The sequence below is a fragment of the Urocitellus parryii genome, chromosome 5 (genome assembly GCF_045843805.1).
Source record: "Urocitellus parryii isolate mUroPar1 chromosome 5, mUroPar1.hap1, whole genome shotgun sequence".
Taxonomy (NCBI): Eukaryota; Metazoa; Chordata; class Mammalia; order Rodentia; family Sciuridae; genus Urocitellus; species Urocitellus parryii.
This window is the reverse complement of record NC_135535.1, coordinates 78,608,406-78,634,511: the sequence shown is the minus strand read 5'-3', so window position 1 is coordinate 78,634,511 and position 26,106 is coordinate 78,608,406. Positions and strand designations below refer to the sequence as shown.

At 39.0% G+C, this 26,106-nt stretch overlaps 1 protein-coding gene across 3 annotated transcripts in view; it reads right to left on the bottom strand.

Moving 5' to 3' along the window:
• Dennd5b (DENN domain containing 5B) overlaps positions 1-17,758 on the bottom strand; it is a 189,778-nt gene extending 172,020 nt beyond the window's left edge. For all 3 annotated transcript variants that reach the window (XM_077798438.1, XM_026415248.2, XM_026415247.2), the window contains exon 1: positions 17,413-17,758. In XM_077798438.1, the coding sequence (XP_077654564.1) occupies positions 17,413-17,557 (145 nt within the window). In that variant the 5' untranslated portion in view covers positions 17,558-17,758. The remainder of the gene's footprint in view (positions 1-17,412) is intronic.
• Between the last annotated feature and the right edge of the window lie 8,348 nt (positions 17,759-26,106).

Below are 26,106 nucleotides of genomic sequence, written 5' to 3'. Positions count from 1 at the left end.
CTTTATTTATCCATTCATTCTTTCAATCAACAAGTATTTACTGAGGTGTTTACAGATCTCACATTCTAAATCAGTAACAATGACTTAGGGAAAAACAATCTTGCTGGGTTTCTTGCATTACTGCTTATCTAATATACCACAATAAATAACCAGTGGTCACTCTGGTTTCTAGCTAATAGTCAGAAAGCAGAACTTCTATTTTTAAATCTTCCCCTGCAGAATAACAGGTGGTTGTAACTTTTTTTTTTTTTAATGAACTCTCATAGCCTCTGGTTTTTAAACTGAACATATATTATTTTTATAATCTAAAATCCATTAATTTTTATTACAGTATTATCTTTTATTTCAAACCAACTACTTTATTTATCCTTATTCCTGATGATGATTCAGTAACAAGAAAATGCCATGTAAACCAAAGTACTAAAGCTTCATTATTAGGTCTTTCTGATGGTATATAAAACAAACATTACTCACAAAGTCCTATTAAAATATTTGAAACAGGGCTGGGTTGTGGCTCCATGGTAGAGTGCTCACCCAGCATGCACAAGGCACTGGGTTCGATCCTCAGCACCACATAAATGTAAAATGAAGATATTGTGTCCACCTAAAACTAAGAAATAAACATTTTTTAAAAAAATCTGAAACAAAGCAAATGCTTATTTTCTGAATAAGCATGAAGATAGAATACAAAACAACAATAAAATACATAGAAAATCCTCAAACCCTTATTTTTACTCCTAATTTTATGCTCTTTCTTAAAAATTTTCTTATGTGGTTACTAACTGAATTAGTGTCCCTGTTTCTCTTCCTATTTTATTTTATACATCTAATAAGGTATCGAAACAGTGTCCGTTTGTTTATTATAAGGTTAAAATATAGATCTCTCTGAAAATATTCAATCTGCTCCTCATGTGTAACATCATTTGAGTCCAGACTTCAGCTTCTCATACCTAAGAAGACAAAAATAGGGAATAAACAGTGGAATCTCTCTTGGGCTTCCTTATCCTAGAAAGTTCTGTTTGGCCTTTCCCTAAATAACCAATTTTCCAAGAACATTTTACTCCAAGGGTGGTGGCAGGGACATATTTAATTTAATCACACACACATTAAAAAAAAAAAAAAAAAACCAAGCTATTAGCGTAAGTCAGTCTTTGGACAATAAGGCATTAGGAAGAAAAAACCTTTTAAAGAAAAAAACATTTACAAAACTCATGCCCATAATTAAACCTAAATGTTCCCTAGGATTCGAAGAATATATTTTAAGGAAGCCTAAAGCTTTATGTTGTGGTGTAAGGAAACCTTAGCAAACTGAAGAAAAGCTCAAAGGCCCATAATCTCATCACAAAGCAGCAGGGTCAAAAGGCAAAGGTCAGTGGCCAGGGGAACAGGGTGTAAAACAGTTCCCACACTCCAGAGTCGACTGTACCTCATGATTTCAGAGACTCAGTCCCTGGTACCAAAAAATTAAAAAAATAAAAAATTTAAAATAAATAAATAAACTATTCAGCTGTGTTTACTACAATAACACAATCATTTATATGCTCCTTTCAGTCTAAGAGTAAACTGGAATATTATGAAACGAATGTATTTTTAATAGCAAGAAATAAAAAAGTTAAAATTTTCTCCTACATTTGAACACAGCCTCCCTCTCATGCATACACGAGTGCTTCTGATGTTCCTCAAATACAAACTTTTGGATAAAAGTTGTCACCTGATCTCTTCTGCAGAGTTCAAAATAAGGCAGAGAAATAAATACTAAATGTATATACATGCCAACAGACATTTTGTATCAAGCTCTTTGCCACCAAAATGATTCAACAGGGTAAGTCTACTTCATGGTCTTATGTCCACATTCCAAAAAAGCTACATTTTTAACTCCTATTTAAAAGAGATTTCATTTCAGGAAGAATAAAAGTAATTTTGTTAAACTTTTAGTATTGGACATTTGTACAGGAGACATTTATAACGACTCCATGACTTCTCAAGCAAGCAATTAATTCTGTAGGGAGCTCTGGGGTCTAGGGCATTTGTCTAGGTATCTCTATACTATTGGTTGTCCTCTAACTGTCAATTTGAGGTTCCAAGTCAGAGAGAGGGTGAGGTTATTAATGAGAACGGAAAGAAAACTGTGAAATAACAGGTGTGCTTTTAATTTCTACCCATATACTCCACTTTAATTATTTCACCACCAGGGACAAGATGGTTTACAAGTGGTACATGAGGCAAGTAAGACCTTTTACTACGAAGATTTTACATTCTGGCACATACAGTTTTCACATATTTAATTAAAATCAGATTTGTAGCTAAGGCTGCCAGTGAAAAAATAAGCACTGACAGGAGTGAGAACAACCAAACAAAATAATCTACTTTGGCCTAATCACATCAATGGTACCAAAGCCTGTGTTTTAATAAACTGTGAAATCAGAGTCTTGTTCTTTTGAACAATGGCACAAAACAAAGTACTAAAGTTCCTTTCCCTGGAACTGAGCCAGAATATTTTGAAATTCAAACAGAAGTTTCTTTATAAGAATACACTTGAGACTGGAGATGAGCAACTTTTTTAAACAATCTGTTATTTTTTTTTTACCCCAGCCATTTATATTTCCTTTAGGTTAAATTTAAACTTAAAAGCAAAGATAAACTAACTTTTAAAATAAAACTAAACTAAAAGTGTATCATTTACAAGCTTTAAACCTGTAACAGTCTCTAAATGCCTATTGCCCAAACTATTCTTCTTAAAGTTAATATCTCATGCTCATGGAATTCCAGCTGATATGCTGGTATGGATTCTTATGACATGGAAGGAATTTTACATCAGGGAATTATAGACAAGAGTATGGAGGGCTGGGGGTATATCACAATGGTAGACGCAGGTTTAACATGTGTCAGGCCCTTGTTTTAATCCCCAGTGCTGAAAAAGTGCACAGAAAAGTATATGATGCCCACCGGCAACCCCCAACCCTGCCAAATATTCGTGTGTCAGCTGCCCAGAGGAAACAATCCCTCTTTACCTTTTTAAACTAAGTCAAAAAGAAAAAGTTGACAGAATTTCAATATGTAGGAAGAATACTGTTGGTTTATCAGATTGTCCCTGAAAAAGACTATAAGATTGGGCAGGGGATGTGGCTCAAGCGGTATCGCGCTCACCTGGCATGCATGCGGCCCGGGTTCGATCCTCAGCACAAAAGAAAAGATGTTGTGTCCGCCGAGAACTAAAAAATAAATATTAAAATTCTCTCTCTCTCCCTCCCTCTCTCACTCTCTCTAAAAAAAGACTATAAGACTATGAGAAAAGGAAAAAGAAGAAAACTAAAGAGACACTAGAAGTACAAAGTACTGAGCCCTAAAAAACTTCCCAGTTTCTGCTGAGGATGAAGGTAACACTGGAGGATTTCAACAGACATTAAAAACACTTACTTCACTCTTAGGTTTTAATGGCACAGAAACTTTTTTGCAGAAGGATATTTCTTCTGTTTTTACACAAAACGGATTATCAAAAGGACAATAGGAGGTGGATTCATAAATACTCATTTAAAAATAAAGGTGATCGGGCTGGGAATGTGGCTCAGGCGGTAGCGCGCTCGTCTGGCATGCGTGCGGCCCGGGTTCGATCCTCAGCACCACATACCAACAAAGATGTTGTGTCCGCCGAGAACTAAAAAATAAATATTAAAAATTCTCTCTCTCTCTCTCTCTCCTCTCTCACTCTCTTTTTAAAAAAAAAAAAAGAACTGAAGTAGGAAGAAAGGAGAGAGGTGGTAGCATGTCTCCTTCTCTCTCTCTTTGAAAAAAAAAAATAAAATAAAGGTGATCTTTGAAGAAGGGATTAGGGGGGAAAAGTACAAAAACAGGCAGTGAGCAACCTTTCATCAAACTATATAGAGGAATTAAGACTACCAAAACCTTGACTTATTTAATACACTAATGTTCCTAAAACCATAGGAAATAATTTATTGGGTTAAATAAGTGATACACTGTATTGTAATAAAAAAAAAATTTAAAAAAACAGGAAGACAAGGGAAGGGCAAGAAAACATGGAATCAATAACATGATGAGAGAACCTACAGAAGGGGAAAAAAATCTTTACCACATGCACCTCAAACAGAGCACTAATCTCCAGGAAACATAAAGAACTCAAAAAGCTTAACACCAAAAAAACAAATAACCCAATCAATAAATAGGCTAAGGAACTGAATAAACACTTTACAGAAGAAGAAATACAATCAATCAACAAACATGAAAAAATGTTCATCATCTTTAGCAATTAGAGAAATACAAATCAAAACTACTCTTAAGATTTCATCTCCAGTCAGAATGGCAATTATCAAGAATACAAGCAATAATAAGTGTTGGCAAGAATGTGGGGAAACAGGTACATTCATACATTGTCGGTGGAACTGCAAATTGGTGCAACCACTATGGAAAGCAGTATGGAAATACCTCAGAAAACCTGGAATGGAACCACCATTTGACCTAGATATTCCACTCCTTGGTTTATTCCCAAAGGACTTAAAATCAGCATACTAGAGTAATGCAGCCACATCAATGTTTACAGCAGCTGAATTCACGATAGCTAAACTATGGAACCAAACTTGATGCCCTTCAACGGATGAATGGGTAAATAAAACATGGTATATATACACAATGAAATATTATTCAGCCTTGAAGAATTAAATTATGGCATTTCCAGGTAAATGGATGGAACTAGAGAATATCATGCTAAGTGAAACAAAAGCCGAATGTTTTCTCTAATAAGAAGATGCTGATCCACAGTGGGGCCGGGGTTTGGGGGGGATAGAGAAGAACGAAGGAACTTTAATTTGTGTAGAGGGGAGTAAGGGGAGGAATGGGGTTGTGGGAATGGGAAGGACAGTAGAGAAAGATAGACATTATTACCCTATATACATGTATGATTACACTACTGGAGTGACTCTGAACGATGTATAGCCAGAGGAATGAGAAGTTGTGCTCCATTTATGTACTATATGCCAAAATGCATTCTACTGTTCAATAAATAAATAAAATAAAACATGATCTTCAAAACAGAAACCTGAGTCCAGGCACCTGGCGAACGTTTGTAATCCCAGCAGCTCAGGAGGCTGAGACAGGAGAATTGCAAGTTCAAAGCCAACCTCAGCAATGGTGAGGCATTAAGGAACTCAGTAAGACCCTGTATCTAAATAAAATACAAAATAGGCTGAGGATGTGGCTCAATGGTGAGTACCCTTGGGTTCAATCCCTGGTACCAAAAAACAAAACAAAACAAAACAAAAAAACAGAAAACTGGATTCTCAGGTCATGCGCAGGAAAAAATTACGAATAAATAGGTGGGTTTTTGTCAGAAGGCCTCTGGAATCTAGAAACACACTACTGAAAAATACCTTTAAACTGGGATTCACAAACCAAACATGGTGGCGCACACATGTAATCCCAGTTACTTGAGGGGCTAAGGCAGGAAGATTGCAATTAGAAGCTGGGCCAGGCAACTTAGCAAGACCCTGTATCAAAATAAAAAGTAAAAAGAGCTGGATATGGCTTAGTGGCAGAGCATCCCTGGCTTCAAGTCCCAGTACTGCTAATGGATAAATAAATTTTTAAAAAATTTTAAAGATTCCCCCTTATGGGGTTCATGCACAATTGCTGGTATGAAACATAAATGCTCTCTCTCATCTATCCAATAAAAATATATAGGAATGGAATTGAGTGAAAATTATATTATTAAAGACCTTGAATCCATTTCATTTATTTAAAAATGTATATCATTTATAACCTCAGTATGTCTACTACTGTTACAATTATTTGCAACCTAACTCACAAATGGCAGGCCCATTAATATATCACTACCCAGCAGCTGAGGGCAGCTGGTCATAATGAAAAAGAACTACTTTGGAGTCAGGCTGGGATAGAAACCCAGCTTTGGCCTTTATTGTTTCTCTGACTTTGAACAATCACCTCAGCCTCCTATGGAGTAAAGAAAGTAAGACACCTTCAAGTTATTTTGAGAATTAAAGATAATGTTTATAAATCACATAAATGTTTATAAATCGCCTGATAAATGTTAGCTATTTTATAGCTTCATAATACAAAGGTGATTTTCTGGGATTACTTCTGACTTGATAATCCTAGCCCATATCTTTGAAAAGTCATTTAAAGAAATTATTTCAGGGCTGGGGTTGTGGCTCAGCAGTAGAGCGCTCACCTAGCATGTGTGAGGCCCTGGGTTCGATCCTCAGCAGCACATATAAATAAATAAATAAAATAAAGTTCTTGTGTCAACTAAATATATATATATATATAAATTATTTCAAAATTAGCTTTCTGCATCAGTGATATACATACATGGTTTATAAATAAAAGCAACTCAAAAAGTCCATGTTAGTAAAAAAAAAAAAGTTATAGTACTTAATTTAGTATGAAGTTAGTAAAACTCATAGATTCTTGGGAAAGGTGGATGACATCTGAGAAAGCAAATGATCCATGCTCTTCTATCCATATGATGTGATCTTTCACTCTGAAAATTCTGTTCTTACCTCTCATATCCAATCAGACATCTTTGCATTTTATTTGAAAAGAAATGGGGGGAAAAAGACAATCTTATAATGAAATGTTTTGGAATCTGGCCCAGAGGACATTAGATGATGCTGTTTTAAAAAGTCAAGTTTTAGACAGAATAGATTATAAAGTACAATAAAGATGAAGTGTAAGTGGCAGAGTGCCTGTTTAGCATGCACAAGGCTGTGGGTTTCATCCCCAGCACCAAAAAAAAAAAAAAGGACAAAGTGTAACTGGTAAAAATATATAAAGGATTAAAACTTAACAGAACCAAAATGAACTGTCCTAATAAAGCCCAAAGTTGATGTGGATGTCCATAAAAAGAAACTGAATGCAATTTCCTAAGATACTCCTCTAAAACCACTAAGGAAACTATAGTATTCTTTAATGCAACCACTTACTGTGAAATTCCATAAATGTTAAGCACCACTTATATGCTTGGCACTTGTTGATAAATAAAACATGTGGTTTGATTAATTAAAAAAAAAGCAGAGCCTTGCTGATATCTGCATGACTACTTAGATACAGGTGATTTAAGAAAGGTTAATTTTACTTATTATACCTTATTTCAAGAAGAAATGAATAAGTTCATAAACTTTAACAAATAAACTTTACTTCACAAAGCTAATATACACCTTTTTAACAAAAATCAACTATTTGTCCACTCTCTTATTTCTTCATCAATCCTAGGCTTCTCATTTTTAAAATTATTTTTATTTATATACTTTTTTTGGTACCAGCGATTAAACCCAGGGGCACTTAACCAAGAGTCACATCCTCAGCCCTTTGTATTTTTTATTTTGAGACAGGGTCTGGTTAAGTTGCTAAGGCTAGATTTGAACTTGTGATTCTCCTGTTTCAACCTCCTGAGCAGCTGGGATTACATGCATGCACCACCTCACCCAACAGGCTTCCCATTTTTAAAGAAACTCTGCCTTCCATTTTAAGGTTTTTCCATTTTAGGGTTTAAAAAACACAAAGTTTACTAAATTAGTCAAGTATACTAAAATTTTATGGTTAATAACAAAAACTACATTTCTATCCCTATCCAATTACCTTGATCACTTACTCAAACAATCTACTTGAGTCCCTATTCTGTGCCAGGAACTATTTTAATCACAGGGTGAACAATAATAACCAAGAAACACAAAGGTCCTGCTCTTCAAGAGTCAACAATTTAATGGAAAAGATTGACATTAAAAGGCAAGCAAGGGGAGCTGGAGTTATGGCTCAGTGGTAGAGTGCTCATAGTGCGTGAGGCACTGGGTTCGATCGTCAGCACCACCTAAATATAAAGATATTAAAAAATAACTAAAAAATAAAAAAATTTAAAAAAAAAAAAAGGCAAGCAAGGGGCCGGGGTCATGGCTCAGTGGCAGAGCACTTGACTAGCATGCATGAGGCACTGGGCTCGATCCCCAGCACCACATAAAAATAAAAACAAATAAAATAAAGGTATTGTGTCCATCTATAACTAAAAAGAAAAAACTTTTTAAAAATGGGGGGGGGGAGGCAAGCAAATGCATTTACAATATACTGTCAAGTACTAATAGGTACTATGAGTAAAATAAAGCAGGGTGACGGACAACAATGAGGCAAGGAGGGTAGGATGGCCTGAAAAGGCTTCTCTGAGGAGGTAATAGTAGAGACCTGAATGATGAGAAAAGCCAATCATGCAAAGACCTAGGGATATAATATCCATAGGGTAGCCACAAACTGCAAGTGGCTATTAAACACTTGAAATGTACCTGCTTCAAATAAGATATGCTTTATGACTGTAAATTTTCACATTTAAAAATAAAAATATTTAAAAATTCATTAACAGGGGCTGGGGTTGTGGCTCAGTGGTAGAGCACTCGCCTAGCATGGGTGAAGCACTGGGTTCGATCCTCCACACCACATAAGATGAATAAATAAAGATTTTGTGTCCATCTACAACTAAAAATATTTTTTAAAATTCATTAATAATTTTATGGTGGTATTTTGAAACATTATTTTGGATATGCGAGTTAAATAAATCATGGAAATTAATATCACTAGTTTCATTTTTAATACAACTACTCAAAAAAAAGGTAGAATTACAAATGTGTCACATACTAAACCTGTATAAGACAATACTGGTCTCAGGGAATAGGATTCTGGTGAAAAAACTAAAGAACAATAGCCATGAAATACACTTTGCAGAGTTTAAGGACCTGCAAAAAAACCAACGTATCTGGAAAGAAAAATGTTAGAGAGGTAAGCATAGAGCTGAACATAGTGTTGCACAAACACCTGTGATCCTAGCTACTAGGAAGGTTGAGGCAGAAGGATTAAGTGAGAGGTCAGTCTGGGCTACTTAGACCCTATCTCAAAATTAAAAATAAAGAGAGAGAGGAACTATAGCTCAGTGGTATAGAGAATCTGAGTTCCATCCCCAGATATGCGAAAAGAAAGAAAGGTAAAGAGAGACCAAATCATGAATACTTTGTATATTGGAAAATCATTTATCCATTTAACACTTCCCCCCACCTTTGTGGGGGGCCCCGGGTATTAGGAGCTGAACCCACTGGCACTCTACCACTGAACTACATCCCTAACCATTTTTTTTTTTTTTTTTTTAAGACAGGGTAACATCACTAAGACGGTGAGGTCTTACAATCCTCCTGCCTCAGCCTCCCAGGTCATTTAACTCCTTTTGAATCAGATAATAAGAAGACTGATGTTTACAGCTATCATAAGTGACAGATCAGGTCTGGATTCTCGGCTTCTGACCATACACCCTGCTCTAAATACTGTATTCACTGCCCTGCCAACTATGGCTTCATAAGCAATCATGTACTCTTTTTAAAAATTAAAAACTGTCCTAAAAACAACAACTTTGATAAGAAAAGATAACATGACAAACCCCAGTTTAAAAAAAAAAAAGCAAACAGATTTTTTAAAAAGCTGACAGTGGTATTTTCATAGCAAAAGCTTTATATTTATATAGTAACATCTTTATAAACATAAATTAAGGGCTGAGGGAATGTAGCTCAGTGGTAAAGCACTTGCCTAGTATACATGAGTCCCAGAGTTAGATCACCAGCACTACACATACACTCCAAAAATTCAATGATAAAAACAAAAGTAACATCAAATATATATTCTTATTTTTCTGATGAATGAAGGAATGAATGCAATAAATAAATGTCTCCCCATGAATATCTTACTTACAGTATAGAGGAGTTAAAAGATAATTTCATTTTTCTTTTTGCTTTGTACTGGGGATAGAACCTAGGGCCACTCTACCACTGAGCTACATCCCTAAACCTTTTTTTATTTTTGAGACAGGGTCTCACTGATTTGCCTGGGCTGGCCTCTAACTTGCAATCCTCCTGCTTCAGTCTCCTACATTGCTGGGAATACAGGTATGTGTCAATATGCCCAGTTATAACAACCACATTTGACTAATAAGTTTTCTACCTGAGATCTGTATACTGCTATATTTTACAATCTGTATGATACAGCATGTGTTGTAAGGAGGCAGCAATATACAGTAGTTATGGGCATGAATGAATTATATTAGACAGATGTTTAATCAGGTTTCTCACTTATATGAACCTGAGTAAAGGACTTCAACTAACCCTTATCTGTAAAATAGAGAAAATTTTATCTCATCAAATGAAACAGTAACTATAAAGCATATAAAGCATTTAACCATAGTGCCAGTCATGTGGAAAGCACTATATAAATGTTATTTTATTATTACTATTTCATTGTCGATTCTTACACAACAGTGACTGTCACCTATATACTCCACAATCTTGAACACTGTATCTAATGTTAATTAAACCAAAATGCAATAGCGAATTATGGCTCTATAAAAAACAAAATCAAGGTCATATTACACAAAACAGGGATCCAAGTATGTGATAAATGTTTCTTAAAGCACCTTGCATTATAATTATACCTTCAGTAAATCGTTGAAGAGAAAAATTTTTTTTCCATATGGAGCATCATGGAAATTATGACTAAAAATGCATTACCTCCTAAACGTATGTATTTATTATTCAAAAGAAAAGTTCAAAAAGACAGTTCAAATTTTTACAAAAAAAGAGCTGGAGAGTTAGGTTAGTAGTAGAGTGCTTGCCTGGTATGCATGAGACTCTGGGTTCAATACTCAGTACAGAAAAAATAAGTTTTAAAAGACTTTAACACAGTCTTTTTTTTTTTATTTATTTTTTAGTTTTCGGCAGACACAACATCTTTGTTTGTATGTGGTGCTGAGGATCGAACCCAGGCCGCACGCATACCAGGCGAGTGCACTACCACTTGAGCCACATCCCCAGCCCATTTTAACACAGTCTTGACTATGACATTCAATATGAGATAAGGGCAATACTGTTATGCTTCTGAATTTAAGCTGAGCTCAATTTTTTTGAAGTTTATATAAAAATGTTTTGAAGTTTATATAAAATGACTATGAGACATAGTATACTAGACCAACCAAGCACTAGTCAGGTATCTGCTACTGTTCAGCTATGATCTGAGAGGGCCCTTAATCTCTCAGCCTTGTAAATAATGTCTAAGAGTCCTTCCAGAACAATCATGCCATGATCCTCTGTCAGCCTCAACTAAATTTTATAATTGAGTTAAGATCATGATCTCTCCTGCCTCTAATCTTTTCTGGAAACTACATCCAACTCAATCTAAGTTAAAAATGGGCAGAGACACCAAGGAAGAAATCTAAACAAAGGTTTGTGGCAGGGATCTCAGCTATCAGACTTCAATAGCCATTAGCAGCAAGCACTAAATCTAGGTTACCACGGAACACTTTAAGAACATGGACAGGCACAAGCCTGTAATTACAGAAAATCATGAAGCTGAGGCAGGAGGATTTCAAGTTTAAGGCCAACTTCAGCAACTTAGTGAGGCCCTAAGAATTAGAAAGACCCTATTTCAAAATAAAAACTTTTTTAAAAAGGGGGTGTGGGGTTTGGGAGGACTGGTATGTTAAAATTCAATCTGGAATCTGGGTTCAATCTCGAGTATCTCTGGATTCAATCCCCAGCACCAAAAATCAATCTCTCTCTCTCTCTCTCTCTCTCACACACACACACACACACACACACACACACACACGTAAATATATATGATCATCACACAATTTTAACTCTTTTGTAAACTTACATTTATTTACAAGTTTGTTTGCAGTGCTGGTGATCAAATCCAGGACCTTGCACATGTTAAGCAAAGGCTTTACAACTGACCTACACCCTTAGCTCTCTTTCACGTATTGAACACTAACATACTGTGTATAAGGTACTATGAAAAAGAGAAGCAAAGCTCCTTCCCTCTTGGAGAGGTTACATCTTTATATTACTTAAATGAAAGTTTAATCATATCCTTCATTTTCCATTGCTCAGAAGATCACTGCTATAAATCAAGCCATGAGTACTCCTATAGCTAGGTCTCAAAGAAAAAGGGAGCCCTAAAAGAAAATCTCAAAATACCTGCCACTCTTCACATCAACTAACTGCATGATTTACCTCCACTTATACCTCCCTTCTTCTATATGCAATAAAGAATGCAATTTTGAAAACTCTTCCTTATTTTTAACATTCAAAGGAAATTTAAACATTCCTGCTTTAACATTTAAAGAACATTTTTGTTTATAAACAAAGTGCATCTTCAAAATATACAGTAAGAGAAGCACAAACAGCTAAGATGTAGTAGAGAAAGGACAACAGATAATACCAAACTACCAGTGCAAATATGTGAATATCCCCATAAAATTACTAGGTTCTTCATTTTTAAATACATTTATTTATATATATTTAAATTATGTTCAGCTGTTAAGAGAACTTTTAACATTTAAGAAGTTTTAGTTGGGCATGGTGGTGCTCATTTGTAATCCGTTACTCAAAGGGCTAAGGCAAAAGGATCCAACTTTAGGGCCAGCCTTGGCAATTTAAAAGAGGTCCTGTCTCAAAAAAAAAAAAAAAAAAAAGTGGGAATTTAACTTAGTAATAAAACAACCCTGGGTTCAATTCCCAGTACTGAAAACAAGACAAATCAAAAACCTTCTTAATTTTTTTTTTTTTTTGTAGGGGGCAGTACTGGGGAGTGAACCCAGGGGTAATCTACTACTGAGCTAGATCCCCAGCTCTTCTTATTTTTGAGACAAAGTATAGCTACTACCAAGGCTGACCTCAAACTTGTGACCCTTAAGCAGTTGGGATTACAAGCATGAGCCACTGTACCTGGCTTAACAAGTTTTTTCCGTGATTGTTAAAGCTAGGTGATACTTGACAGAGTGTCTTAAAAGAAGTGATCATTTTGATAACTTTTATCATAAGTTTAATTGCTACTTCATCATATGAGATGTGTACTTAATTTATTTCAATATCTATCATCTGCAGAGGATGAATTCTAGGAACATGTATATGTTAAGAAATAAAGTCTACAGAGCAATCAGTAGAATTTATGTTTAACAGAAGTCAATTAAGACCTATACAGGCAGGGTAACTACTTGCTGAGAAATAGTGGGATAAAAATAGATCAGTTCTAAAAAGCAAAATAGAAACCAAACTATCATTAACTCTGAAATTAATGCAACAAAACAGAAACAACCTTCTGACTAATTTGTCCAGCTCAGTGCTACAGTTTAGATATGGTTTAAGTGTGTCCCCCAAAGGATAACACGCTGGAAGCTTGGTTTTTAGTGCAGCAAAGTTGAGAAGTGGTAGAATCATTAAGAGGTGGGGCCTAACAAAGGATAACTAGGTCACTGGGGGCACTGCCTTTGAAAGGGATTAATACAGTTCTCTGGAGACCCCAGTTAGTTAGGTTACTTACTAAGAGAGTAAGAGGTCATAAAAGGAGCAAGTCTGACCCCAACACCTCTCTAGCTTCTTGTCTCACCATGTGGTCTCTTTTGTAAGCACTCCTACCACTGTGACACCATCCTCCATGAGGCCCTTATCAGAAGCTGTACAGATAGAGCCATAGTGATCTTGGACTTTCAACATCCAAAACTGTGAGCTAAATAAATCTCATTTCTTTCTAATATACCCAGCCTCGGGCATTTTGTAATAGCAACAAAAACAAATACACACACACACTTTCTAATCTCCAAATGCGACTCTATGGAAAGTAAAGAAAATTTGTTAGTTGAGACCATTATACTACTACAATTACCTGTTTTCTTCCCAGTCTACTGTCCACACTCCTTAATCTCCTTGTTTCCTCCTCATCCTATGCATGCTAGAGTGCCCTAGACCCCAGAATTTGAGCCTTTTTTCTATCTATACTCACCACGTCCTAAGTGATTAGATCAAATTTCATGGCTCTAAATTGACATCTACAATGTGGACTTCTGGCCTGAAAGTCTGACATTTCCATTAAAAGTCTAATAGGCACTTCAAAGTTAAACATGTCTAAAACTGAACTAGTCTGCTTCTCCATTAGTTTTCTTATTTCAGTATAGAAGCTCATAATTGTTCAGGCCAAAAATCTTGGGAGTCATCTTTGACCACATTCTTTGACTATAATTACCATATTAATAGAATTCACATATAGTCATACAATTCATAGGGAAATTCCACTGGCTCTACCGTTAATATATATCTAGACTCTAATTCCCCCATTTCACCAAACCACAAACATCTCTCACCTCAAATAGTGAGTCTCTTAACATGTTTTCTGCTTTTACTCTTACCCATGACACAGTCAATTCAACATGGCAGTCACAGGGATCCTTTCTAGGTGTATCAGACCTTATCATTACTCTGCTGAAACACTGCCAGTGGCAGTCCCTTTTTAAAAGTAAAAGCCTAACAATTGTCTTTAAGGACCTACACAATCTCACCTACCCTCTCCCTCTCCCTGAGATGTAGCTAGGTTGACCTCCTTGCTATGACAGGCACAAACTAGGCACTGATCCATCTCAGCTCTTGCTGTTTTCTCCACCTGCAAAGCTATTCCCCTAGGCAATGCATGACTTGCTTCCTCACCTCCTTCAAGACTCTTCACATGTCACCTTCTCGGCAAGGCCTTCACAGGGCGGTTGGCTGTAGCTCAGTGGTAGAGCACACACTTAGCATGTGTGAAGCTCTCCGGTTTAATCTCTAGCACCTAAATAAAATAAAATAAAACTACAACCCCACCATCCCACCATTCTGTTGACATTCATTTAATTCCATTTCTCTGCTTAATTTTTCTTCATAGTATTTATTAGCATCTGACAAACTCTCTTCATTATTTGCTTACACTAGAATGTAAGCTCCACTACGACAGGGGATTTTGACTTTGTCTACAGCTGTTCAGTACCTAGAACAGTCTACATACAGAGGCTTTAAAATCTATTTGGTGAATCAATAAATTATACTACAATCTTGCCAGGCAAAATTACCCGAATATACCAAGTATTATGAGAAGCAGAAAGCCCAATCACACATGCAATACTGCAAAAGGAGAAACCAAAGTTTGTGTCTTATAAATATATTAAAATCCTATGTTTTGTCAGTGCTAAAAGCATTGTAGCCATTTCTTCCTCAGACATTGCTCTTCCTCCTTTCTCTACTTGTTTGTAAAGAAAGAGAAAAGAAAAATACTTTTTTATTTGTTTGGTACCAGGAATTGAACCCAGGAATGCTTAACCACTGAACTACATCCCCACCTCTTTTTATTTTGAGACAGGATCTGGCTAAATTACTAAGAGCCTCATTAAGTTGCTGAGGCTGGCTCTGAATTTGTGATCTTCCTACCTAAGCCTTCTGAAAAGTTCTTAAATATAGGGCTGGGGCTGGGGCTGGGTATGTATGAGGCATTGGGTTCGATTCTCAGCACCACATATAAATATATAAATAAAATAAAGGTCTATCAACAACTAAAATAAATAAATAAATTTTAAAGGCATTAAAATTGAATGTTTAGTTTTGTTAGACCCATTTGCACTGTGACTAAAGAGTCCTGGGTCACATTTAAAAGGTTTTGTTTTAGTGTTAACAGGGCAAATAAAGAAGGAAAAATACAGGCCTTCTTTCTTTAATCAGTCACCACCCACAGAAGGCCTTCAAATGACCCTGTTACCACAAATGTTTAGAATATTTAAAGAGCAGATCCTAGAAAAATAAGATAATCCCTGCATCAATCCCCAAAAGAGGAATTTCTCCAAATCTCTCTATAGACATTGTTTTATAACTTCACATCCCTTAACAAAGCCACTCTAAGCATATACATGAAACTTTAGCTGAAAAAAAACAATGATTAGACCCGCCCCTGATACACACCTATAATCCAGAAACTCAGGAAGCTAAAACCAGGAGATCACAAGTTGGAGGCCAGTCCCAGCAATTTATCCAGGCCCTAAGCAACTTTATGAGACTCTTGACTCAAAATTTTTAAAAAATAATAAAAAAAATAAGGGCCGGGGATGTCATTTAGTAGTAAAGCACCCTTGGATAGTGGAGAACGTGGAGGAGGAGGATGTAAAAATATGATTACGTAACTATACACACCAAAACACACACACACACACACAACTCTAGTACTCTATTCAAAAATTTAACTAAAACTAGACTTAGTTTTGTTGAAAATGTTTTGCTGTAAGGCTGACTTAACAGACATAGCTAAGACATGAGTTGATGGATAAGGCTGAACAGTTTTGTTTACTATTATTATTTAATACATCCTTTCCAGTTTTCCAGTTTCCTACCCCCAAAAAACGAAAAATCCACATTGGTGCAATTATTAATGAATGCTATGTCCAAAGGAAACTGTTCTAAAAGGCTATGACCTAAGTGTTTAGCACTGACACAGATAAAGTTCAGGCAGTAGATGTCACTTGTCTCACCCATTTAACCCAAAAAAAAAAGTCAAGATTCAGATCCCACGGAGGCAAGCAGAATGAAAGATGTAATCAGTCCCTTCTCCTCGCCTCTTCTCACAGGGCGCACAACCCCGGTACCCCGTCATCCTTTAACAGCCCCTTTTCCCAGGGTAGGTTCTCCAGCTCAGCCCTGCACTGCGCCATCAAATGAGTCAAGAGGAGGAACCAGTGCCCCTCCAGGAAAACCCAGGCAGTAACACACGGTGCACCCAGTTGGATGGGGTAATAGCCAACTACTCCAACTCAGGAACAGCGTAGGCAGTGTCAACAAAGCATCGTGCAGAGTCCCGAGCGTCCAAAGGTCCCCTCCAGGTTCCCTGACACTGCCAAATCGACAGCATTCCAAAAGGTGATTCGACCGTCAGCAGAACCCGGGGTGGCGGAAGGCGGGGCGCAGACTGAGAACAGTCACGGATGAAGTCTAACTAGCCTCCTGCCCGCGCCTCCGCCAGCCCCGCACGGCCACCACCGCCGGGGTGGGCACGAATCCATCCCTCAGCCGAGAGGTCTCCCACACCCCCTCCTCTAGGAGGATGGGCGCTACGTCACGTGCTGGGGCCAAACTTCGCAGCCCCAGCGGAGAGGGCGGGAGAGGGAAACAGGGGACAGCCGCGAGGTCGGGGAGCCAGCGCGCCTGTCAGGAGCCGCCTCCGCTAGCAGCAGCTAGCCGAGCGGCCGACGTGCCGGGCGCGGGCCGTGCCCTCGGGGCCTCCCCCGCGCCGGTTATTAATAACCCCGCACTCGGGAGGCGAAAGCCCCCGGCGGGCGCCCTAGGCGGCGAGTCGTCCGAGGACTCAACATTCACCCTGCGCGCGGAATAAATAACAATGTCATTAAATCGCCACCCGACCGCCCGTCCGGCCGGAGAGCGGCAGCGTCGGCGGCAGCGGCGAGGGGCGCCTCCGGGAGCCGACTTTGTCTGGATCCTGCACCCCGCCTCCCGCGCGTCGCCGCAGCCTTCCCCGCACCCCTGAGGGAACCCCCGCGCCGCCGCAGCCCGGCCTTACCCGCTAGCTCGTCGGGTTCTAGCCCGCTGTCTGCGTCGATTCCGCACAGCACGAAGTAGTGCGCGAAGCGGCAGGCTGCCGAGGAGGAGCCGGAGCCCGAGCTTGAGCCCGAGCCCGGGCCGGGCGCCGCGCCGCTCCCGCTCATCCCGGCCCCGCTGTTCTTGCGGCTGTCGTCGCCGCCGCTGAGGAAGGCTCACTGAGGAAGGCTAGCAGTGGAGGCTGCCGCTGTCGCTCCCGCTGCGGTCTCCGCGCCGGTCCTACTAGGGCGACCCCGGCGCGCCCATAGCCGCGCAGCCGCCGCTCGCCACCGCAGCCTCGGCGCCGGGAAAAGCGGCCTCGGGCTCGCGCGCGGCCCGTCCGGATCCTGGCCCCGCTGGGGGAGGGGCGCGCAGGGGGAGTGTCGGCGTGAGAGGCTCGCGCCGCCGCAGCTGCGCTCGCGAGCCGGGAGCCACCGCGTCTGGCGCCCGAGGGTCAGCTGAGCAGCGCTCAGGCTGTGGGAGCGCGGGGCGGGCGGGGGCGCTGAAGACCAAGCACGGGGAGGGGGCGCGCTCGCGAGGGGCGGCGACGTGCCTCGGCCGGGCGCGCGCGCCCAGCGGGCTCTGAGGGAGCGCCCGGCGAGGGCAGGAATCGTGCCCGCCAGCCCCGGCTGCGGCACTGGGGCGACCCCACACACACCCCTCCCGTTAGCCGCCGGCAGGGAAGAGGGCAAGCCGCAGGGAGGCAGCCTGTCCTCCGAAGGGGATGTTACTCACCATAATTAAAAAAAAAAAAAAAATGCAGCTTTGGGGAAGGTGAACAGCCGCTCTGAGATCATTTCCCACAACGGTCTGAGCCATCGTCTTTTAAACTGTGACATGTGCAGATGCCTATATCATTCTAAGACACTAGTCCTTGAAACGTTCCGCCATCTCTCACCCCTGCTCACAAGACACCCCTTAATTAGCAACTAAATGGTGAGAGGAGGAAACAAAACAATTCAATATCCATACAGCATTGAGACTTCTAAAGGGGGCTACAGTTGCCAGCCCCCTGCCTGTGTTTCGTAATTTACCCTGGCGCTTTCCAGGTCAATGTAAAGTAACCCAGGCGCTCGGTTCCCCAGCTCGGGACTCCTTTGATGTTATCTGCTCTTGTTGCAGGTACACTTGGAGGCTGATAAGGTAACAGGAATTAGACCCTGAACTCTGCTCCTCACAAAGACATGGCTTTCTTTCCCTGCTCATTCCTCTTACTTTCCATTCTACAGAAGAAGCTCACAATCCCTACTCTCTTCTTCTGGAACTGAGGAGTGAGGGATCATCATGAACACCACTGGTAGACACACAAGCAAATCTTCCAAGGAAGTGGAGTGAGAGAAACTTGAATATTTGATTGAATAATGCTCTTCCTTGAAGACAGTTTATGCCTGCATACCACCATTTATTTAGTAGAGCTTGTATCCTCTCTTTCTTCGATTCTGAAATGAAAGAAAATCAAGAAATCAGAGCAAGCCACAACCTGGGTAATTGATCTTTAGCTCCCATTGCACTCCACTTTTCCGCCAGAACACTTACGATGACTTAGCTGGGTTGTAAACTCTACTAAGTAGGAGTTGTGCTCTGTGGTTTATTATATTTTTAGTATCTAGCAGAATCCTGATCCCACCTGGCCTCTTATTTATATTTGAGTGAAGGAAAGAAGAGTGGTAACCTAGGATGTTGATGCTACTAGCGAAATAAACGTTAATATGTGAAACCTATTTATGAACACTTGTTCATTTACTATTATAAAATTATTGCTTCTCGCGCTGGGATTGTAGCTCAGTGGTAGAGTGCTTGCCTCACATGTGGAAGGCACTGGGTTTGATCCTCGGGGCACCACATAAAAATAAAAATAAAGGTATTGTGTTCATCTACAACTAAATTTTTTTTAAATTATTGCTTATCCTCACATAAGAAATTCTGAAATGCACAAAAGCATTTTACTAGTAAAGTAGTGGGGTGTCTGTGTTCCTTGAGACCATCTTTGGTGGAAGCTTCTTGCAGAATGCTTGTTAGAATCAAGCCTAATCAAACAAAACCCAGTATAAAACCAATTTTCTGTTTGCACTAGTCAAGAAATATATCCTTTTTTGTTCATTTGAGCTTGTAAGCCCTGAATTAATGTTTTAAGACTGAAAAAAAGAAGCCCCAACAAACAGAATACATTCAATTGTAATGTATAAATCTTGACAAAATACACACATTCCCTAATATCTTTTCTAAAGTTTTCAAAGGAATAGTTACACATTACAAGATAAAACACTAATTTGGAACTATCTGGGTACTTTCCTAATTATCACTTAAGTATGACACTGTATAAGTATATTCTGCATTAAGATGCAATGAAACAAAATTGAAAGAATAAGCAAAAAATAGCTATGAGAATAAATAAAACTTGACGGGATTTAGTCATTAAAAAAAGAAAAGAAAGCTGGGCATGGTGGTGCACTCCAGTAATCGCAGCAATTCAGGAGGCTGAGGCAAGAAGATCACAAGTTCAAAGTCAACCTCAGCAATTTAGTGAAACCCTGTCTCAAAAACTAAAAGAGGAACTGGGGATATAACAGTAATAGAGCACCCCTGATTCAATCTCCAATACCAACAGAAGAAAGAGAATTAGAATAAGAATTAGCTACAGGAGCTGGGCGCTATGGTGCATCCCTGTAATCCAGCTGCTTAGGAGGCTGAGGCAGGAGGATCACAAGTTTAAGGCAACTGGGCAACTTAAAAAGACCCTGTCTCAAAATAAAATTTTAAAAGGCCAGAGGATGTAGTTTGGTGGCAGCATTCTTGCCTAGTGTGCATGATGCCTTGGGTTCCATCTTCAGTAGCAAATGAAAAAACACAAAAAATTTAGCTATGGGACTGACAATGTAGCCCAATGGTAGAGTGTTTGCTTAGCATGCATGAGGCCCTAGGTTCAATCCCCCACATTGAAAAAAAAATCAAGTTATCATTGCATACATAGTCTCCTCTAAAATAATGATCTAGAAGTAAATTAACTAAGTAAACAAAAATAACTCAAAATAAATCTTTCAAATCTTGAAGGAATGTTGACCTTTGTCAATGCCATTCTTCACCACCACCACTGCACTATCCACACATAGATACAACTGAAAGTGAAGTTACTGCAATGTAACTATTCAGAGCCCTAAATATTCATTGGACCATATTTTACTGGTAGTCAGTCACCATGTACCACTGGGTTCCTAGGGCTCTATAAGTTCCTCACTCCTCTGCTTCCTACAGCAGACCCAGATAGGCTCCAAGAATGCTATGACTTCCACTCGAGGTTTTACCAGAAAGTCCTTTAGAGAGAACAGATCAGTGTTCAGATACTTAAGAGCATTGCCTTCCATTTGCTATTGTGTCTTGAATTGAGAACTTGGTGGAGGCAGTAATCCCTATCTTAACCTCTAGGTAGCATGAAACATGCCAAACTATCACAATGCCAATAAATGGAAATCTTGGGTGACACTTTCTTTGGCCAGGATTTTAGTTTTTTGGAAAACCTTACAATAATAAAAGATTATTTGGAAAAATTAAAAATCAGGGCTGGGGTTGTAGATCAGCAGTAGAGCAATCGCCTAGCATGTGTGAGGCCCTGGGTTCGATCGTCAGCACCATATAATTATAAATAAAATAAAGGTATTGTGTCCAACTATAACTAAAAAAATATAATATTTTCTAAAAAGAAAAATTAATAATCATATTCTCTTGTCATAGTTTTAGAAAAAGTTAGTTTATGCCAATAAGGGTTTAGTAGCACAATAGCTGAATCCAAATTTTACCTAAGTCTCTTTCTACTTTATACAATGAGTCTTCTCTTATCAAGAATCTCCTATTCAGCCCAGAGAAAGCAATTCATAGCAAAGTTGCTAAATAAAACATCATTAAGTCCAAAAAAAAAAAAAAGAATCTCCTATTCATAAGCCATCATGCTAATACTTTCCGTTTATGAAGGTATGATCCTTCTTCCTTCAGAAGTTTACTATCTAGTATTAAGAAACATATTTTTCAAAAATTACTCAAATGCCAAAAAAAACAAAAAGTAAATGTCTGCATGACAATACAAAGAGTGATATGGGATTTAGTGAGCAGAGAGGTCAATTCTTGTTAAGGAATCCAGTAAGTTAATACGAAAGTGGTAATATTTGAGATGGGCCTTACAAGAGGAATAGGATTTCACCAGGTAGGAATGGAAAGAAAGATATTCTAGGCACAGATGAAATGACTAGGATAGAAAGTGTATACAAAACAGTAAGAGTTCAGTCGGGGACAGATCAAGAAGAACCCTGAGTTCCAGGCAACAAGAGTTGTACTCACTTTCTTATGATCTTATACCTACCTTGATGATTTCTGAAAGATAGTCTTAGCTAGCTCTTTTAAAAATATATAATCTATTATTTTAGAGCAGTTTTAGTTTCCCAGCAAAATTAAGAGGAAGGTAAAAAGATTTCCTACATATGCCTTGTCTCTTAGCTAGCTTTTAATGAGTTTATCATAGAATATTTGAACTCAGTTAATCTAGCTTTCTTATTTTACAAATAAAAATATAAAATTTCCTAGGCTTTTGGTGACTCACCCAAATGCACACTTTTCATGAAAATCAAAAACAAAGTCTAATAGACTAGACTAGAGTATAGCTGAAAGGCCCTTCCATTCAAATGTCTGAAAGTCTATGAAATCTTTCTCCTACATGCTTTTTCTATGATCCTCTTTGGAATTTGATTACTATTATTATTCTTTTTATAAGGATATTTTTAAAAACTACAGAAAGAATAATTCAATACCCACATACCCATCACTAAGTTTTAATGTTTACATTTTGCCGTTTTTATTTCATTTATTTGTGGGGTTTTTGTTTTGTTTTGTTTTGTTTTGTTACTGGGAATTTAACTCAGGGTCACTTGACCACTAAACCACATCCCCAGCCCTATTTTGTATTTTATTTAGAGACAGTTGCCTACCACCTTGATTTTTGCTGAGGCTGTATTTGAACATGTGATCTTCCTGTCTAGGCCTCCCTAGCCACTGGGATTATAGGCATGCGCCACTACGCCCGGCTCTATTTGTGTTTTTACTACTGTTAATGAGGCATGGCATTTTGTAACCATTGTCAACATTCTGATTATGTCTTCTTTTTAAAAAAAATTTATTTATTTTAGTTATAGGTTGACGCTATACCTTTATTTTATTTCTTTGTGGTGCTGAGGATTGAACCCAGTGCCTCAAGCATGCTCTGCGAGCGCTCTACTTCTGAGCCACAACCCCAATCCCCTGATTATGTCTCTTATCCAAAGTTTCATGTGAATGTTTCTTTAATTTCTCAGGGAAATTTCAGTCCTTTAACCTCACATAAAATGTCCAGTGTTAGTTCCTGTTCATCGTCTAATCCTATCTCTAGCCTTTGGCTTTTCATTAATATCGTAGTTTTCATTAGTATCATTGTTTTCTCAGGACTCTTTGACTTCTGTCATCTCCTACAATTGTTCTCTCAGGAGCTACAGTTATATAATGTCAAACACACACACACACACACACACACACACACACACACACACACACACACACTGTTCCCTCCTATAACACAATCAAAGGGTCTAAAATAAGGCTTGTGGCCCAAGCTGGGGTAATGAGCTAGTCCCCTGCTTTTTGAATTTAGGGTCCAAAGAATTGAGATGATTTTCTATAGGTAGCCAAAGGTGTGAACTGAAAACTGAGCAGATATTAGTAGTCTTGTTTCTATCACATGAAGAATAATAGTCTGCAGTGAGAGGGAAGGATGAGGCAGGAGAAGAGAGCCAGGTTCAGTGATGGACATGGGTATTCCCAGACATTCAGGAGGCTGAGACAGGAGGATCACAAGTTTGAGATCAGCCTAGGCAACTTAGTGAGACCCTGTCTCTCAAAATAACAAATAAAAAAGGACTGGGGATGTAAATTAGTGGTAGAGCATCCCTAGTTCTATTCCCAGGAGAAGAGGTGAAACAATGGAGCAAGCATCTTGTGTTATTTACCATGTATTTGGCTTTTTTTTTTTTTGTACTAGGGACTGAATTCAGGGACACTCAATCACTGAGCCACATCCCCAGACCTATATTGTATTTTATTTAGAGACAGGGTCTCGCTGAGTTACTTAGCAACCTAGCTTTTGCTTAGGCTGGCTTTGTACTCACTAGCCTCCTGCCTCAGCTTCCCAAACTGCTGGGTTTACAGGCATGCACCAGTGCCAGCTGGCTTTTTAAACTATGCTAATCTAAATGGGGATTCTCACACCTGCAGTCAAGGAAACATATATGTGTGATTTAGCCTGGAGGATATAAGTAGGAAGAATAGAGCAAAATCTTCAGATTGCCCCTGAATGAAATGTATAAAGACCACTCTAAGCATCCACCCAACTTCAAATTCAAAAGACTTTACAAGGGCTGGAGTGTAGCTCAGTAATAGAACACTTTTTTTTCTTTATTCTTTTTTAATATTTTTATTATTTTTAACATGATAGTAGAGTATATTTTGAAATATTATACATACATAGAATAAGTATAATTTGTTCCAATTAGAATCCCAATATTGGTTGTACATAATGAGGAGTTATGTTGGTCATGTATTTATTTATTCATTTATTTATTTATAATATATTTTTAGTTGTTGATAGACCCTTATTTTATTTATTCCCATGTGGTGCTGAGAATTGAACCCAGTGCCTCACACATGCCAGGCAAGTGTGCTACCGCTGAGCCACAGCCACATCCCTGGTCATGTATTTAAATATAAGGATAGGAAAGATATGTCAGATTCATCCTACTGTCTTTCCTATTACCATCCCCCCTCCCTTCCCTTCATTCCCCTTTGTCTAGCCCAGTGAACTTCTAATCTTTCCCTACCTTGTTGTGGGTTAGCATCCATATATCAGAGAGAACATTCTTCCTTTGGTTTTGGGGGACTGGCTTATTTCACTTAGCATGATACTCTCCAGTGCCATCCATTTACCAACAAATGCCATAATTTAGTGATAGGGCACTTGCCTAACATAAGCAAGGCCCTAGGTTTGATCTCTAGCACCACAAACAAACAAACAACAAAAAAAACCTCAAAATTAACTTAAGTCTGTGCATATTTTCAAGGTTTCTACTGAGATACACAAACCTATAAAAACTAAGTGTATGTTATCTACTTATTGAAATGCTACCAAAACTGTATTAGAAATGTCATGAACTAGTTTCTTCTCCTGTTGGTATATTGTATTTTGTGTTAAAAAAATCTTTTTATATATATTTTTAGTTGTAGTTGGGCACAATATCTTTATTTTTATATTTTTACATGGTGCTAAGGATCGAACCCAGAGCACATGCTAGGCAAGCGTTCTATCGCTGAGCCACAACCCCAGCCCCCCAAAATCTTAATATTAAAATGGTTACCATACATACATCTAATAAAGGACTTTTATCCAAATATTTTTAAAACTTTTACAATTCAATTATAAAACAAACCAATTGTGTGGTGGTGGGAGTGGGGATTGTACAGAACCTCACAAATGCTAAGCTCACATTCTACCACTGAGCTACACCTCCCACCACCAACAATCCAATTTTTGGCTGGGGGAGGACAGGTACCAGGGATAGAACTCAGGGGCACTCACCTACTGAGCCACATCCCCAGCCCTATTTTGTATTTTATTTAGAGACAGGGTTCACTGACTTGCTTAGTACCTCGCCATAACCGAGGCTGGCTTTGACCTCTTGACTTCCTGCCTCAGCCTCCCCAGCCACTGAGATTACAGGTGTGTGCTGCTCTGCTCAGCAGTCCAATTTTTTAACCAAACAGAATATTTGGACAAACACTTGACAAAAGTAAATACACAAATAATCAATAAACTCAGAAAAAGATGCTAAACATCCCTATTTCAATAGATAGAAGTGGAAAGGATCAGGAATTATTAAAACACAGGGACACAAAGCCAGAGAAAGGTACTACCTCATATAAATTACAATGGCTAATGTTAAAAAGACAAATAATACCAAATATTGGATAAGATGTACATATGGGGAGTGTTGGGTGCAGAGCAGGCTGAACTGTGTTGTCTGCAGGGCAGGCTGAACAGATGTTGGCTGCAAGATAGCCCACGCACTCAAACCCCGCTCTATCTGGTCCTTTATCACCTTTTTGCCTCAAGTCTGAACATTCAACCCCGCTCAAGGCTGAATACTTAACCCCACATTGGGCCAACGAGGCAGCTTGCAGACCCAGAGGCCCCATTAGATTTGGGCTACAAAAACTCCCTCCTGCCAGGACCCCCTCTCTCTTGCTCTCTCTCTCTTGCTCTCTTTGTCTTTCTTGCGCATGCTCTCTGTCTCTCTCTTGCTCTCTCCTTCTTCATCTATCCTCTCCTCTTCTCTCCTTCTCTCTCTCTCTCTCTCTCTCTCTCTCTCTCTCTCTCCTTCTTTCCTTTCTCTTTGTTGCACTGCTGCAATAAAGATCTTTTGGTTGCTCTGAGTGTTGTGGTCACAGGGAGGGCTGGAGATATAGTTCAGTTGCTAGAGTGCTTGCCAGAATTCATAAGGCCCTAAATTCAATCCCCAGCACCATCCCCCCCCCAAAAAAAAGAAAAAAGATTTGGGCTGAAGTTGTGGCTCAGCAGTAGAGCACTTGCCTAGCAGGTGCAAGGCACTGG